At 36.8% G+C, this 17,339-nt stretch overlaps 1 protein-coding gene across 1 annotated transcript in view; it reads right to left on the reverse strand.

The window, feature by feature from the left end:
• Positions 1-4,532: 4,532 nt before the first annotated feature.
• IQCM (IQ motif containing M) overlaps positions 4,533-17,339 on the reverse strand; it is a 371,829-nt gene continuing 359,022 nt past the window's right edge. Inside the window, exon 13 of the mRNA XM_060098179.1 lies at positions 4,533-4,636. Within this exon, the coding sequence (XP_059954162.1) occupies positions 4,533-4,636 (104 nt within the window). The remainder of the gene's footprint in view (positions 4,637-17,339) is intronic.

Here is a 17,339-nt window from a genome sequence, read left to right on the forward strand (position 1 = left end):
GGAATCTATAGGTCTCCTTGGGTAGTATAGACATTTTAACATTATAAATTTTTCCAGTCCCTGAGCACAGTATATATTGATATTTCTATTTATTTGTATTATCTGAAATTTTATTTCATCAATGTCTTATAGTTTTCAGAGTATAGGTCTTTCACTTCCTTGGTTATTCCATAGTATTTTATTCTTTGTGATGTAATTATAAACGGGATTGTCTTAACTTTTCTTTCTGCTCATATATTATTAGTGTATAAAAAAGCACCAGATTTCTGTATATTAATTTTGCACCCTGCAACTTTACTGAATTCATTGATTAGCTCTTAACAGTTTTTTGTGAAATCTTTAGGATTTTCTATATATAGTAGTATCATGTCACCTGCAAATACTGACAGTTTTACATCTTCCTTTCCAACTTGGATGCCTTTATTTCTTTTTCATATCTGTGTGGCTAGGACTTCCAATACTATATTAATACAATAACAATAAATGTGGCCAGAGCGGCATCCTTGTCTTAATCCTGATCTTTGAGGAAATGCTTTCAGCTTTTCACTGTTGAGTATGCTATTAGCTGGCTGCCATCAGCTTCTCAGTCCGCAGGGGGAGTCTCAGCTACCTCCTGCCTCACCGGGAAGCTCTCCAAGATCATTAAATGGGTCTGATCCAGGCACCTTTCAAACTGCTGCCTCTGCACTGGGACTTGGAGCAAGTGAGGTGTTATGTGCACCCTTTAAGAGTGGAGTCTTGGTTTCCTAAAGCCCTCAGGCTCTCCTGACCCAAAGCCCCACTGGCTTTCAAAGTCAGACTTTTAAATGCTTGTCTTCCCAGTTCAGGACCTTGGGATGGGGAGCTCAATGTGGGGCATGGACCCCTTGCTCCTTGGAGAGGATCTCCATGGTTATGTTATCTCTCCAGCAGCGAGTTATTATGCTGATGGTCTGGTCTTAAGTAGAGCATGTCTACACCCCTCACACCCATTTCATTGTGGCCCCTTCTTTATATCTTTAGTTGTGGAAAATCTTTTCTGCTAGTCAGTCTTCAGATCATTCTTAGAGATAGTTGCTCTATCAGTAGCTGTAATTTTGGTGAGCTATCAGAGGAGGTGAGCTCGAGATCTTCCAACACTGTCATCTTGATCCAGACTCCTTATAAGAATATTTTAAACCAGAATGATGACAATTAAAGTGAAGGCATTTGAAATTTTTCCTGTTCCCTAAAATAATGAGGAGTGCAATTTACTCCCTATGCCTTAAAGTGGCATATTCTCTTTCAGGATGTAAAACTAGACTATACTTCCTAGGCCCCTTGCATTTAGATGGAACCAGGTAACAAATTATCTCTAGTAGAATGTGAGTAGAAGTGATATGTTCCAAGTTCAGACTGAAGTAGTTAAGAAGTGGGTATGCTTTCTCCACACTCTCTTTTTTGTCTTCTACCTGGCTGTGAAGACTGCAGTACAGGCCCTAAAGCATGTCAAAGTTATTAAGATGAAAAAAGCCTGAATGTCTAAAAGAGTGCATGGGGGCAGTACCTGCTGGCTCACATTGGATTGTGAAGTGAGCAGAAAAGAAGTTATTATTTAAGCTAATGGGATTTGGGGGATTGTTTTTCAAAGCTATTAACCTACCTGGAATTATATGCTTCTTTGAACATAATATGCTCTGGGAGAAAGCAGTTAATATAAAAATTTGGTCTACCTATTTTTGAAATAGGCCCAAGATAGAGCTGCTGCTACTCAGGGTGCCACAACAGCAAACCAAAATTTAGATAACTTCTGTGTCCCTTACATGTTCCACTTGACCAGAAACACAGTAAATCCCATCAGCCAATCCCCAAACACCAAGCCAACTCTGGGCTCTGTACTTATTTCCGTGTTCCTTTTCACCCAAACAAGGTTGCCTGTGTGGCCCCAGACAATCAGACATTTTCTATTTTTCTCTTCCTTTTTCTTTATTTTTTATCCTATAAAAGTTTCCTGCCTTCCACCCCATTTTGCAGTTCTCCAAATGGAGACTGTCCACTTCATGAAATCACTTAGATTGTCTTATCATTTTTAACACAAAGTTTCCATAATTCACATTTGTGTGAAAGTATACTGCAAATTCTAAAGCATCTTGCAAATTTAATATATTTTTGTTGTTAACAACATTAATAAAAATATCAATAGTTACAAGGAATTCAGTATTTCAATTTTGTGTTCTAGAATGGAAGTTGGGGAAAGGAATGAATCGACAAGGAAAAATTACCTTAAATCTGAATTTTCTGAAAAGTAGTCCATGTTGAAGGATCATGGAAGATTGGTTTTCAATTATTCTAATAGCTGCATTTATTTAGAAAAATATCGATTTATAAGAAAATGTAAGACATAAGACATAGATTATTTAAAATATGTAAGAAAGCTAAGTCTTGACCTTTGGTTGTTTCTGCTTTCTTTTTCTTAATGCACTTTTATTTAATTTGGCTTAGCTATTTTAAAGATTGTATTACTCTAGTCAGAAGCAGTGTTGTAGAACTCAGCTGGGTCACAGGAACTTTCTCACCACTCCATTCTAATTTGCAGTTTTGCTATAATAAAAGCCCTAAATATATTGCTACTGTCTAGACGTTTTATCTGAAACAAGTGTCCTTTGTAGTCTCAGAGGACTTTTCTAATTTATTTCCAGTAAATCAAAGTCTGTGAAGAGCTTCGGTTCTTATTAAGACATACCCTTCACAGTCCAGTGATTGCCAACAGTGGCAAGCCATTGACAGTTCATTTACATATAAGTGATGACTTCCATCAGGTAGTTGGCTCAAAAACACAATGGACATTTAGAGCATATCCAATATTTCTTGTTCTTTGATGAGCACCAACTGCCAATTTTTATATAGAAACTGACTTGAAAAGTGAAGGCTTTTTTCACTGACCTTACACTGTCTTCTACAGGTCTAGAGTGACATGTCACTGAACTTAACGTAGGATCACACCTCTAAAAGACATTCAGGAGCCCTACCTCAGTTTGCTAAAAAATCAAGAACAGTCAAATCTAGAAAATATGAGACAAGAACAATCACAATTTTTTTAAAGGAAAAATAAATTTCTTCTGTGTCCTGCCCCCAATTGTCATCATCATAACTTAATTTTTATATTTTATTGTTATAAGGTAATTTTGATATTGTTTTTAGATTAATTGTTTTCTCTTATAAATACATTTGCCATTTGAAGTAGTGGCACTCATTACACAACACTCATTAGGAAATCTTGTGTTTTCATTTATCAATGCATTTCATTATATCCTATGCTTTTGTTCCCAATTCTCTGGAATATTGAGGGCAGAAATCTAGTCAAATTTTTATCCTAATAATGCTATAAGAAGGAGCAGGCTTCTGATCTGTTACCATGCTGGGACTCAACTCATGTGTGATATTTTCCCCTTTATTTAACTGAGCATTTTCCAGCTTTTTTTCAGTACTGAAATAAAATGTTTCTCTTTAAAATCAAGCTCTCTCAATTATCAACTGGGGTAATACAGATCATTTAATTTCACAGATAAGCTTACCTCTATATTTTAGCTAGTAATCACTTTTCCCCCCTATCAAATGTTTTACTGCTAACATTTTCTGAATAGGGTATCAGCATGTTTTTTAGTCCATCTTAGTTCTGGTTTTGGTGAGGCCCTGACTTAACATGATTCTTGTAATTAGCCTTCTAAAGACTTCATTCTAGTACCTTCCATATTTACAGTGCATGAAGCAGTCTGAGAGATTTTTTTTAAAAAACCGAAGTGTCTATTACAGAGGTAATAGATCAGGGCAAGAATTGAGAAAATGGAACACCTGTCATGTAGTTCCTGCCTCTTTATTCATATCAGGTCACTGTGCTATGCATGGATTCTGTTCCCTCTACTATTATTTCTACAATCTCATTCATAGATGGAGGGAGGAAGGGAGGGAGAGAGGGATGAATGCTGGATAGATGGTTAGATGGATGGATGAATGACGGATAGATAAAATTAAATTCAAGATTCTTTAGAGACTGGTATTAGCCAACGTGCTTCAAATCTTTTCTGAACTAAGGTTGGTAACTCAGGAATACTATATATTAACTTTCAGTTTTTCACTTTAAAGTGAGCAATAAGAATAGGGAAAACATAACATGATGACTACACTAATAAAATATTTTAAAACACATTTTGAGAAACCATTTCCAAAAACATGTGAGGTTCTAGAAATAAGAATCTTAACGTTTCTTTATGGCATTTATTGGTACTGGAACAAACCAAATTTAAGTTCAATGAAAGGAATTCTTGATACTATGTGATTTCAACTTCATTACGATAAAACAGATGTCGTTTATAAAAAAGATCCAATGAATGGTTCATCCAAAGATATTTAGTAATTATAGACTGACCTTTTGAAGTTCTTTGGATGTCAAAGATGCTTGTCCTTTTTTCCTGTTGATACAGAATTAATCCATGGCCTATGTTAATCTATGTCTTTGGGTAGATAGGTTCAACTCTTAAGGTTTCAACATTGTATTGAAAATACTATCTTACTTCTCATGATGAATACTGTTGTCTCATTTTCCTTTCTCTCATAGATCTGGCCACCAGCTTCCCAACAATCTGGATGTTAGCTCTTTTGAGTATTGGATGTCCACTGACTGTAAGACAAAATATATAATTACATTAATAAATTTTAAATTATATGACAGAATGTATCATGCTTTTGATATAATTTAAAAATATTATAGGAAATCAGTTATGGTTGTGTTAAAACAAAGATTTGACTTGGGCACATTTCCTTCAGGTGTATTGAGGTACATTATATATCATACCACGAGATTCAGCAAGAATTACTGTTGGACCAAAGAGCTGAGAGGAAGGATGGCAGAATCTGGATTCTACCAATATACAGCATACTTTAAATAAATAAATTAGAGGCAACATATGTTTGACCATAAGAACAACAGCATTGAAAATGTTTGCATTACAATGGAATCAGTTCTGATACTGATATTCAAATCAATACAAAGCACTATTTTTATAGATGGCTTGTACTTGATTCATCTTTATGTATAAAATGACTTCAAATAAATAAAAAACATAGATTTACTGCAGACACCATTTTAGACAGTACTAATTTACAGATATGGTCATATATTTTGCCGTTTAAGACCTACTGTTGTTATTAAACAAAAACATAACCAACTACAAAAAAACAGTTAAAGTTGTGAGAAGAACAATCCTCATTACTAACAGAAAATGAATGACTTGATGTGTTGTAAAAGGAGAAGCAGGGCATTGATGTTTTCATGTTTATCTATATTGCCATTAGATAAAGAGCAAGGCTTATAATAACAAAACTAAATTAGACTACATTCAGAGTATTTATGAGATAATTAGTATTAGTAATTATCATTGCAGGTGTAATCACAGGGAAAGGCAATCACCAATTGATGTCCCAATATAGTAGTTATACAAGATAAGTGTGTTAGTTCCAAAGGTGAGATCTTAGGGCTAAATGATTTCCTACTGCAATTTTTTTGATAATATGCAATACCAACCATATATTTCATCAGGCAGAGAATAGCTGAAATACAGGATTATTCAAAGTAGGTAAAATAGGAGAAAAAGTGAATATAATGGTCCAAGCTCTTGTTCTTATACATTTGTGAGTGAATCCAAATTTAATACTCAATCTTAGTTTCCTTATTTTTGAAACAGGGGTAATATCTATCCTGTCTGGTTGTTAAAAGGATCCAAAAACGTATGTCAAGGCATATATATGTAAGAATAATGTATTAATATTGGCCCATCCAATTATAAAAGATACCACACTAATGCAAGGTGTTAATAATAGGGAACAGGAGGAAGGGGTTGCAGGTGAGGGGGTATATGAGAACACCCTGTACTTTCCACTAGTATTTGTGTAAACCTAAAATTCCTCAAAAACATAAAGTTTGTTAGTTAAAAATGAAGATGTGTCTGACAATTCATTAAGTATTCAAAATATGGTTGCTGTATTATTATTTACACTATGACGTTATAATATATGTAGGCTTTATAAAGAAATTTCACTAATAATTGTGTGAGATAATAGCAAATGTATATATATTGGTCTTTGTCCCCAGTTCCTGGCACAGAACTCTTAAAACGCTTACAATTTCCCAAGTGATAACAGCACTGGGAGCATCTTTTGTTCTAATGAGGTGGCATTGGGTGGGCTACTGGATGGGGGCTGGTCACCAGAAAGACCAGGCCATGATTAAAAGCTTGGAACTTTTAGCCCCCTCCCCCCAACACTTCTCCAGGGAGGGACAGGGGCTGGAAATGGAGTTAATGTTCCACTATGCCTATGTGATAAAGCCTCAATAAAAATCCCAGTGGTACGGGGTTTAGAAAGCTTCCGGGTGGATGAAAACATCCTTGGACTGGAAGGGCGATGCCACAGGGACAGAAAACAGAAGTACAGGACTCTCCCAGATCTCACCCCACTTATCTCTTCAACTGGCTATTCGTTGGTTTCCTTTATACTATCCTTTAATAAACTGGTAAATATAAGTAAGTGTTTCCCTGAGTTCTGTGAGCTTCTCTAGCAAATTGATAAAACCTGAGGAGGGAGTTATGGGAACCTCTGATTTGTAGCCAAGTTGGACACAAGTTGTGGGTAACTTGATAACCTACTAGTTTTTTGGGTTTTTTTTTTTTTTTTTTTTTTTTGCGGTATGCGGGCCTCTCACTGTTGTGGCCTCTCCCGTTGCGGAGCACAGGCTCCGGACGCGCAGGCTCAGTGGCTACGGCTCACGGGCCTAGCCGCTCCACGGCATGTGGAATCTTCCCGGACCGGGGCACAAACCCGTGTCCCCTGCATCAGCAGGCGGACTCTCAACCACTGCGCCACCAGGGAAGCCCCCACCTACTACTTTTAATTGGCATCTGAAGTGGGGGACAGTCTCCTGGGATGGAGCACTTAACCTGGGAGATCTGACTGGGATCTGATGCTCTCTCCAGGTGGATTGTGTCAGAATTGAGTAAAATTGTAGGACACCCAGCTAGTGTCAGAGAATTGCTTGTTGACATGGGAAAAAACAAAACTCACACATTGGAATTGGTGACCAGAATCTTAGTTGGTGACCAGAAGTGGGACTGGGAGCAGAATCCTAAATTGTATAATATATAATTTCATAAATATTTCAATTAAATAAAGGATCATTAATTTTAGGAAGGATAAAAATGTAAGTATACATGATATATTTTTAACCCTTCAAAGTAAATATTCTCGACCTTCATTTTTGTCATATGGCAGAACAGATTCAGAGAACAATCTTTTTGATTAAAACAACTCAAATCCTGAATAAAATATTAAGTGTATTTTAACTGCATTGCTAAACTGGCAGAGAAGGAAGAAAATGCAAAGGCCAAAAAAAAAAAAAAGTAAAATCAGTAACCTTAGTGAATATTTGAGTGCTAAAGCCAGTTTTTTTTTTTTTTTCCTGAGGTTTTCTGCTGAGCCGTGGATATCTGAGCTTCAGCCTTGTGAGGGGTGTGGGGTCAGGAGGTAAAGCATAAGGTTCATTCAAAGTGGGAAGCCCGGCATGAGACCACAATGGAGTGCGGGGCCCCAGAGGGCTACACATCAGAGTAGGTGGGATAATATCACAAAATAAAGAGAGAGAAGGAGAGAAAGACAGAGAGAGAAGGGCAGGGAAATGAAGGCAAGGGAAGAGAAGAGAAAACTTCAAAGAAGAGGACAGCAAGGAAACTTTCCCTTTTCCATGAGGCTGGGTAGACAGAGCAGAGCCTCAAAGCTACGATTGTTTGATGCCCTGGTTCATGTCACCTGTGTGGTCCAAAATACCTTAACTAAACTTAGCGTTTGTTGGGCCCCAAGAACAAATGAAAAAACCTCTCTAGAGGAAGGCAACTTCAACCAAGTTCTTAAAAATATGTCATAGAAACATATTTTGTTAAACCCTTATATGTCACAATCAGTTTTAAATAGAAAAGCAGGTTACAAAGCAGTATCTACAATGTGATCCCAGTTTTTTAAAAAGTTATATGCATAGGAAATCATGTACAATATTAGATACCAAAGTATTCACAGTGGTTGGAATTATAATTTAGCTTTAGTTCTTTTCGCTTATCCATATTTTTGACAGAAGATATTATTTATGTAAAATAACAATATTAGAGATGTTCAAGTTTCTAGATTGGAATATATGGTAGAAAGTCATTTTTATTGTAGATAATGAATAATCAGAAGTTAGATCTTTGTTGATATTCAATAATTTGAATAAATGATTTCAACTTGGGAAAGTAATCAAATAAAAATAGATAATATGGTTAATATTCATTTAATAGGCTGTATTTTCAGAAAAGGGATACTAAATTTTCCTCAAAGGCTCAAAGTAAGCTTTTGTCCTCTGTTTTCTTTTAAACCATCTCTATGTTTTTATGTTCACAAGTCTATTTTATGATTTTTCATGCCATTTCCATGACCCACTCAAGGTTATATACTGTATTATTCTACACTATTGGCTACTTCCTGTCAGTACTTCAAAATGAATCTTTGTAGAGCAACTTGGAAAGAAAACAAACACAGACTGTGTTAGAACATAAAATACACATTTAGGTCGTTGAGTATCTATTGAGTCCTATTTGTTCAGGTTCTTGCTAAGGGCTATGAGGTGATATAAAAGGCACTAGCTGAGACCTTTCTGGGTCTTCATTTCCTAATCCAGATACAATAAAAAAACAAACAAACAAACAATTGCAATTATTATGCTACTCATAGACATTTAGTTTAAAAAATGAAAGTATCTACCTAATGTGGAATAATATGGGCCCTGCCCACCAGAAGATTATCATAGTCAATACAAAGCAAAAATATAGTCCTAGATGACAAACAATTAAGGACATATTTAAGTAGTTACATTTGATGCCCATATGTTGCAGTGGTCCAAATTTGAACCCAAGTTTTGTGCATTTGAGTATTTCAAACAGAGGTACGTCCACGAAGACTGGCAGAATAAATCCTCTAAGGATCTCTCTGCAAAGAAAGACCAACAACTCTCCTTGGGGAAAAAAATTCTTATTATGAGAAGAGTGAGCTGAATATTTTCATCTTGGTCCAATAAGATGGTGGCTGTTGGCCGGGAGGAGTGGTTTCATGTGCTCTGAGCTGTGCCTCTTGCTAAGATGATTTTGCCTTGACCCTGCACTCCCTTCATCCCCACCCTCCCACAGCCCCAAAGAGATTCTGGCCTATAGCCTTGTGAAAGGAAGACTCAAATGAGAAAATGATGGCGCTGAAAAAGGCTATTTTCCTATACCATGCTCTCGGGATACTGAGAGAACAGGGTATCAGCGCTCTGAGATTAAGGGAACTGGGTTACAAAGGCCAGGAGAGTGATGGGCTTTTCCCTTCAGCAGGTTGGCTTAGGCCCATATGGGATCCACACACCATGGCCTGGACAGGTGCTAGTGGCAATAGCAGCAGCAAGACACCTCCATCAGGCTTCCTGAGCTTTGGAGTGACAGCAGCAGACAGCACTGCAAGGGGGTGGGTGGGAGGGGGGCGGAATTTCTATGTTGCAGCTTAGAATAGTGTATTTATGAGCACAAGTGAGATATCCTAGGAGAATTTCTAGAAATAACTGTAGCTACGGGGATTGCTTTCAAAGAGACGAGAAGTTGCATAAGAGTAGGTAGAAAATTCTATGTCCCACTATTTTTGTGACTATGTATGTAGTGGGATAGTGTTTTGAAATATTAAAGGTTTGCTTCCCACTCCTCACTATTCCTCGCTCCTGACTCTGCCATTCAAGCAATAGTAATGGATTCCTTGAGGGTGACTGAAAATAATCACCTCATTTCTGACACATATCAATTTTGAAATAAGGAAAAAATTATAAAAGCTAATAAATATTCTATCCTTGAGATTTTAAATAATCAGCTCTCTCTTTTGTAATCTGTAAAAACATGGAAAACATATAGTTATTTAATAGCCATAGCTATTTAAAATGAGATGAATAATTTTGTGACATTCTATATATGCATTACCCTCAAGCAGAAAAATCCTAGAACAAAGAATACAATGGCATTTCAAGAAGGAGGTTTTCAAACATAAAGCAATAGCAATATTTTCTAAAGGAAGACTTCTACTTGGAAGAGTATGGCTTTGCTCAGAATGTACAACATTTTGGGGATTCAAGAAACTAGAATCTGAAGAACCTAGCACATGGAGCCATGTGGTAAGGAAGATTGTGTGATGACAGTGAGAACCCTCTCCAACTTACAGAATTGGACTAACAGACTGGTGGAAAAATGAAAGAGGAAATACTGATGAACTGTTGAGAAAGGGCCAGGCACCCTATGCCCTTGTATCTTGCCCTGGGGGAACAGAAAGTGGGAAACCTCAATGATAGAAGGCACATATAGGTTGTGGAAAAATCTGGGAGTAAAGGGGTTTTGTTGAAGGGGGCTGCAAACCCCTTAGAAAAGGCCATGTGGCCAATATGGCCCTGCAGCAATAGCTGTGGGCAGTGTCTAGGTGATGGCTCTGCAGCCTTACAGAATAAATCACAGCCCAATGCGATGTGAAGAGAGCTACTGAGATTCAGAGCATCCCAAGGGGATGTTGGAATTCTGAGAAGGCTGTCTGACTGAAGGATGCCTAAGGTCAGGATAGGGAGCAAACTGAGTACATGAACTTCACTACTGGGGCTGTGGCAGATATGAAAACTGCAGGCCAGTGAATGGCTCCCGGGGTCCAGATGGCACGATTCACACCACACGTGGCCAGCAAGGAGAAGAGGTCACATTGAGAATGTCTCTCACAAGATGAAGAAAATGAGAGAGCAGGCCTGTGATAAATGGGCTCCTGATGCAAAGTAAGTAGGAATAAATGACAAAGTTAGAGGGCACACATAAACAGTAAGAGTAGCATTGAAACACAAAAGATAGAAAAGGAGCTTATAGAGTATAGAGATGAAAGAAATCAGTCTGGTAACTAAAAGGGAAATGTTTTCCATGTGAAAGACTTGACTCTACATACTGTGCAACCAGGAAATACAAATTTCATCACAAGTGACAACTCACTGAATGGGGTGGGGGGAAAAGCAGCTTACCTATGTAACTATGCAAAACAGTGTTTTGACTGGAAACTGGAGGCTAAAGACAAAATGCAGATGGATAGACACAGAAGGATAGATACTGAAATAATTATAACTATGTGTACAAACAGGGGTTTGTATTCATATATATATATATATTTCCTAGAGCTGTCCACTGAGAGAGCCTGGGAATAGTGATACCTCAGTAGCAATGAGCATATGTAGTGCTCAGATTTTGCATTCTCAAGACTATTCTCCAATAAAAGGAACCAACACTCCTTGGAGAAATGGTTGGTTCTCTAGGACTAGGGCAGATAATACAAGATGAGTCTGCAGAATCTTGCAGTGCCAAAGAAAGCATTCAAAAACCGAAAGGGTGGGCTTCCCTGGTGGCGCAGTGGTTGAGAGTCCGCCTGCCGATGCAGGGGACACGGGTTCGTGCCCCGGTCTGGGAAGATCCCACATGCCGCGGAGCGGCTGGGCCCGTGAGCCATGGCCGCTGAGCCTGCGTGTCTGGAGCCTGTGCTCCGCAATGGGAGAGGCCACAACAGAGGCCCGCGTACCGCCAAAAAAAAACCAACCAAACAAACAAACAAACAAAAAAACAACCTAAAGGGTAAAGTAACGTTAAAGAGACTCAGGAACCAACCTAAAAAAGCTCCCAAAGTCTAATGCTGGAACAATTTGAGCTACAACAACAGAATAATGTAGTTTTAGATTATAACTCATAGTAGGAAAGAAATATATATAAGTACATATTGATATAAATAAATGATTGCATAAAAGGGGAGAAAATATCTAATAATTCTTAATAATTTATGTCGGTACTCCCACCGCCAGGAAAAAAGTTTAATTCCTCCATTCTTCCCCATTCCCTCCCCCAGTGTAAGCTGGACTTAGATATATGCTTTCAAAAAATCGGTTGCAGAAGGTGGGTGGGAGGAATGTTACTTTATAGTGAGTGGAGAAACCTGACAAATACTACCTTGGCCAGGTGATTAAGGTTAATATCACTGGGGATAAGTCATATTGATAGCATGTTCCTGCTGACACGATGTGGTGAGGAGGGCACTTCACCTCTGACGTTCTTTCAAAAAATGTATAATCTCAGCATTTAAAAAAACAATAACAATGAGAATAACAGCTGTCATTTAATGTACATTCATTCTGTGCCAGGCACTGTGCCAAGCACTTTACTTATCTTACTTTCTCTTTCCACCAATACCTGATGCTCTCATGATTATTATTATAGGAAACTAAGACTCATATCAGTGATATGTTTCAATGAATAAGTAATTCTTGATCTACATATGGACTGCAGAACCTTTTATAACAACTCATTGGAAACCATAGCACTCTATATATATCACCTATTTTTAAAGCAGGTCTAAGTTACATTATATTATTGCTACTTTTTTTATACATTTGTCCTGTATCTTCAAAATATCAATAATTCACTTCTTTTTCTCAGTGCACTAATCTCTCTGAGTGTGTCTTGCAGATAGATGAGTGTTCAATAAATAATTTTGATAATGCTTATTTTCGTTTTATAAAAATGACATCATACCATGCATATTTTGCTTTCTTCACTCAAGAAGGATTAATTCATGGAAACTCCTTCAAGCTAACTAGTATAGCTCTAGTTCATTATTTTAAGTGGTATATAGTATTTTGTGATATGAATAGACCATAATATTCCTCTACTGATTAATGTTTACTTTGTTTCTCAGTTTTTCCAAAGAAAAATAATGCTAAAATAAGCATGTTTGTTTATTAGGTAGTGGTTTTATTTCTATGTGATAGATTCTCAAGATGGAGTGCAGAAACACAAGTATACACATTTTTAATTTTAATTGATATTGTCAAGGTGCTTTCTAAAACACTGTAAAATTCATATTTCTACCAGCAATGTGTGACGGTACTTCTTTGCTCATATCCCAGCCAACAATATCAATTATTTTGTTTTGTTTTAATTTCGGCCAATCTAAAAGCTGCTAATCTACTTAGTTTCCTCATCCACTAGTGACTTTGAGCATCATTGTATATATCCAATAGCTGTTGGATTTTTGTTTTGTGAATGGTTTCTCTACATTTTTTGTCTATTTTGCTATGATTGTTCCCTTGTTCCCGATTTTAAATAGCTCACTGTATTAAACCTCTGTCTTCAAAAACGCAATTCCACTCCAAATCAAATTTATTTTTAATTTTTTTTCAATTTTTGAATTTTATTTATTTTTTATACAGCAGGTTCTTATGAGTTATCTATTTTGTTAGTTATTAGTTATCTATTTTATACACATCAGTGTATACATGTCAATCCCAATCTCCCAATTCATCCCACCACCGCCACCCCTCCACCACTTTTACCCTCTTGGTGTCCATACGTTTGTTCTCTGCATCTGTGTCTCTATTTATGCCTTGCAAACCAGTTCATCTGTACCACTTTTCCAGGTTCCACATATATGCATTAATATATGATATTTGTTTTTCTCTTTCTGACTTACTTCACTCTGTATGACAGTCTCTAGATCCATCCACGTCTCTACAAATGACCCAATTTCGTCCCTTTGTATGGGTGAGTAATACTCCATTGTATATATGTACCACATCTTCTTTATCCATTCGTCTGTCAATGGGCATTTAGGTTGCTTCCATGACCTGGCTATTGTAAATAGTGCTGCAGTGAACACTGGGGTGCATGTGTCTTTTTGAATCCAAATCAATTTTTTAAATAAATTTGCTTATGGTGTTTTTTCATAGAAAAGTTTTGAAAGTTTTATGTATAAGCAAGGTCATTTTTTTTTCTTTTGTATTCTTTTTGAGTACTATCTTTCCTGCTCCTACTTTAAATATGTAGTTCTCTAGATTTCCTATCAGATTTAGTTAGTTAGTTAGTTAGTTAGTTACTTAATTATATACCTATTTATTTATTTAGATATTTGTTCAGCTTTCTCAACTGCCTCTTTTAGTATCTATTGATATTATCATATGATTTTTTTCTCCCTAAAAGTGTTAATGTAATAAACTATGGGAATAGAATTCTTAATTCTTAATATGGTATCATCCTTCTGTTTGGAACAGAATGTTTAATCGATGGCTGGGACAACTTACTTGTCTCCAAGTACTCTGTACTCATGACTACTAAGGCAAAGAATGCCAACTTCTTCCACCCTGTCAGAAACTTTTTTGGATTTTTCAGGCCCAATTACAAGAAATCAACTCTTAGTAAGAGCCCTTCAGCCAGGTTTACATAAAAGTAACCCGGGCATCTTCCATGAGCTGGTTCTCATTCTCTGACCAGTGGCTAAGCAATGAGGCTTTGAAGCAAAGACGTTAGAGATAAAAATACAAGAGCGATTCTAGAGTTTTCAAATGGAAATTCTTCATCATATTTCTTTAAGGGGGTGATAGAAAAAGACGAAGTAACACAAGTGTAAGACTTTAGAATATATGTAAAACACAGAAATAAGAAATTTCTCTGAGTTGATGTAGATCCTAACATTCCAAACAAATACATGAGATTAACTTGAGGAGGAGGCAAATCTAGAAAACACATTTTTAAATCCTAGGAAAAAATGTGTACAAATGCATTTTACCCCAGGTGTTCTCCATAACTTAGTATATCTCTTAACCTTCCTTGTTTTTCCATTTCCTTGTCATAAAATGAAAGTGGTATGGTATTATTACAAAAATCCACTAGGAAATACTCAAACAAGTGTTTCATTATTTATTTTAGTCTATATTAGGACAATAGCATAGTGAAGATTCAAACTGCTGAATTGTCTCTGAGAAGAAACAATCGCAAGAAAATTAAAGTGTTCCAATATATGTGCACACTGGAAAAGAGCAAAGATGTTTCAAACCATCTGTGTTACAATCTACTGAGCTCTAACTGAAATCCAATTGATCTTAATGGGATTTAGATAAGGACAAACAAAGCAGGATGGTCAATATCTCACCAGGAAGTGATAAAAATTCTTGTGACATTTTTAGCACAAAGCAAATTTTGGGATCAGCAAGAACAGAATTCAAATACTGGCACTACTAACTTAGCACCTCTGTGTTCTCAGGAAAGATGAGCTTGCCTTTCTTCAACTGTAAAATGAAGATAATAAGAGGACTTACCTAAAAGGATTAGCATAGGAATTTAATGAGAAAATGCACACAAAGCACTTGATTTAGATTTGAATACATAATTTCTTAATAAATTTTAGCTGTTGTTATTGCCCTTCTCATTTTTTTTTCAGTCATCCTCTACTGAGATGGAGATTAGTTTATCAGCATCTGCCCTAGTATATATTTATTTATTTATTGGGTATATTGAGGTTAAAAAAAAAAAAAGTGTGTTTGCTATGTGAATGCAACTTCCAGACAGGCAAACAACCTCTTCCAATGGACCGCCAATTTGTTTCCTCTAACCTTTTCATATATATTCTCTATTTACCACTGATGCGCCTACATTCTGATGTGAAGACAACTGAAATGTATAATTCTTTCTCCATTCTGATTGGGTTTCAATACACAACACTAGCTCCCCTGCCCACACACATTCCCCAAGTTAAACTCTGAGGAATATAAATTTCATTTTGTTTAATCTTCTTCGATTAATCGGATAGATAAATCTATCTGGTGTATATAAGAGATCTACCAATGCACAGCCCAACCTTCCTGCCCTCCCACCTCTCCCTTCCTTTATGGGCAAAACTTGGAAATATTGAAAGACTCAGGCTGGTAGAGTTCCACCAGTTTCCTTTTCCCAGACCTTGAATCTAGGCAATGACAACTTCTGAACAAGCATATTTATTAAGGATTTAATCCCTTTCCATACAGGATCCACAACTGTCGCAAGGCTGAGAACAGGGTATATTCAAAGGGTAAATTAGCTCACAGTTATACTTTACCACTAGATGGCACTCTTTGTCATATCGAAGCAAATGTGGAGTTACTTCCTACTACCAAAATGCTCTGCCGTAGGCACTTGGCCTGCACCTGAGAAACATCTAACAGTAACAATGACTTTGTCACTCTGGAAGCAAATAATCATTTCCAATGTAAGACCAAGTCTGGCCTTGATGAGGATACGAAAATCCAATTATCTCCATCAACAAGAACCTCATTTAATAGGTTCCCACCTCCAATGGGCTGAAGGCTACCTGCAGTGTTTCTGTCTCCAAGAGTATCCAGTTTTCCATGCTCCATCATTCCAGAGGCTAATGGAATCACCTTTTATCCCCACAGACTGTGCTGTCACTATGGTGTCAGACTGTGGTGTCACTAGCAAGAACTCAGATGGGCTTCCAATTTTGTGATGAAAACCAATACATCTTTACCATGTAAAACTCCTAGGTAAACATGATCTAGTTGTTCCTGATTCTCCAAGATTCATTCTACTAATGCTGACAGGTCATGGAAGTTAATTTTCAGGCTGAAAATCGGCATTTTTCTTTCTCAAAGATGCACAAGAACTGAACAGATAAATTCCAGCAACCGTTTTTCAGTAAGTCCACCCCAGAAACATTTTTGTGGAGCTGAGTTCATGAAAAGGCCCCAGTTCTAAGCATTCTACATCACACTTAGCATTTTATACTTACAAAGAAGCCCATCCCTAGAGATTTAGTGGCATGTTCTAATCATGACCAAGTCCTTTTTCTCCATTTGACGCTTCTTATGAATTTCTCAAGTTTTTAAAAAATTATTGTAATTATTCTGAACCAAGAAAAAAACTTGCTTAATTGCAAGTTCCACAGCAGTGGGCACATTCTCAGAGGCCCAAGTTTATCTGACATGAACATTCTCTGAACAGAAGAATTTTAAACCCTTCAAAAATTAGGTCTCCATTGAGACTTGGTTAAAACTCATGTCCAATTGAAAAATTTAAAAAGTACTTTCATAGGCTTCCTAATCTAGTAAATTTATATGGTGCTGAATAGGTTTTCTTCTCTTTCTGGCATTTCTTGCCTTAAGTAGGTCATCCTAAACACAATTGTAATTAGCGCAAGTTCAGTTTTGTTGATGTCTCTCTCCTTTGCAGCACCCTTTGACCAGAAAAAAAAAATGGTGAAATGTACTCTTGGCTCAATTACAGAGTAATTTTAATGCTGAGCACAGCAAGTTGGGTTTAAAACTCTAGATTATAGATCCCACAATGTTACCCCAATATAATTCATGGGTTCATGTGATCTCATTTCTGACATAATCTAAGGTAATGATAAAGAATTCTAAATTTTACTCATCATAAGAAAATGTCCAC

This window comes from Mesoplodon densirostris, chromosome 1 (assembly GCF_025265405.1).
Source record: "Mesoplodon densirostris isolate mMesDen1 chromosome 1, mMesDen1 primary haplotype, whole genome shotgun sequence".
Taxonomy (NCBI): domain Eukaryota; kingdom Metazoa; phylum Chordata; class Mammalia; order Artiodactyla; family Ziphiidae; genus Mesoplodon; species Mesoplodon densirostris.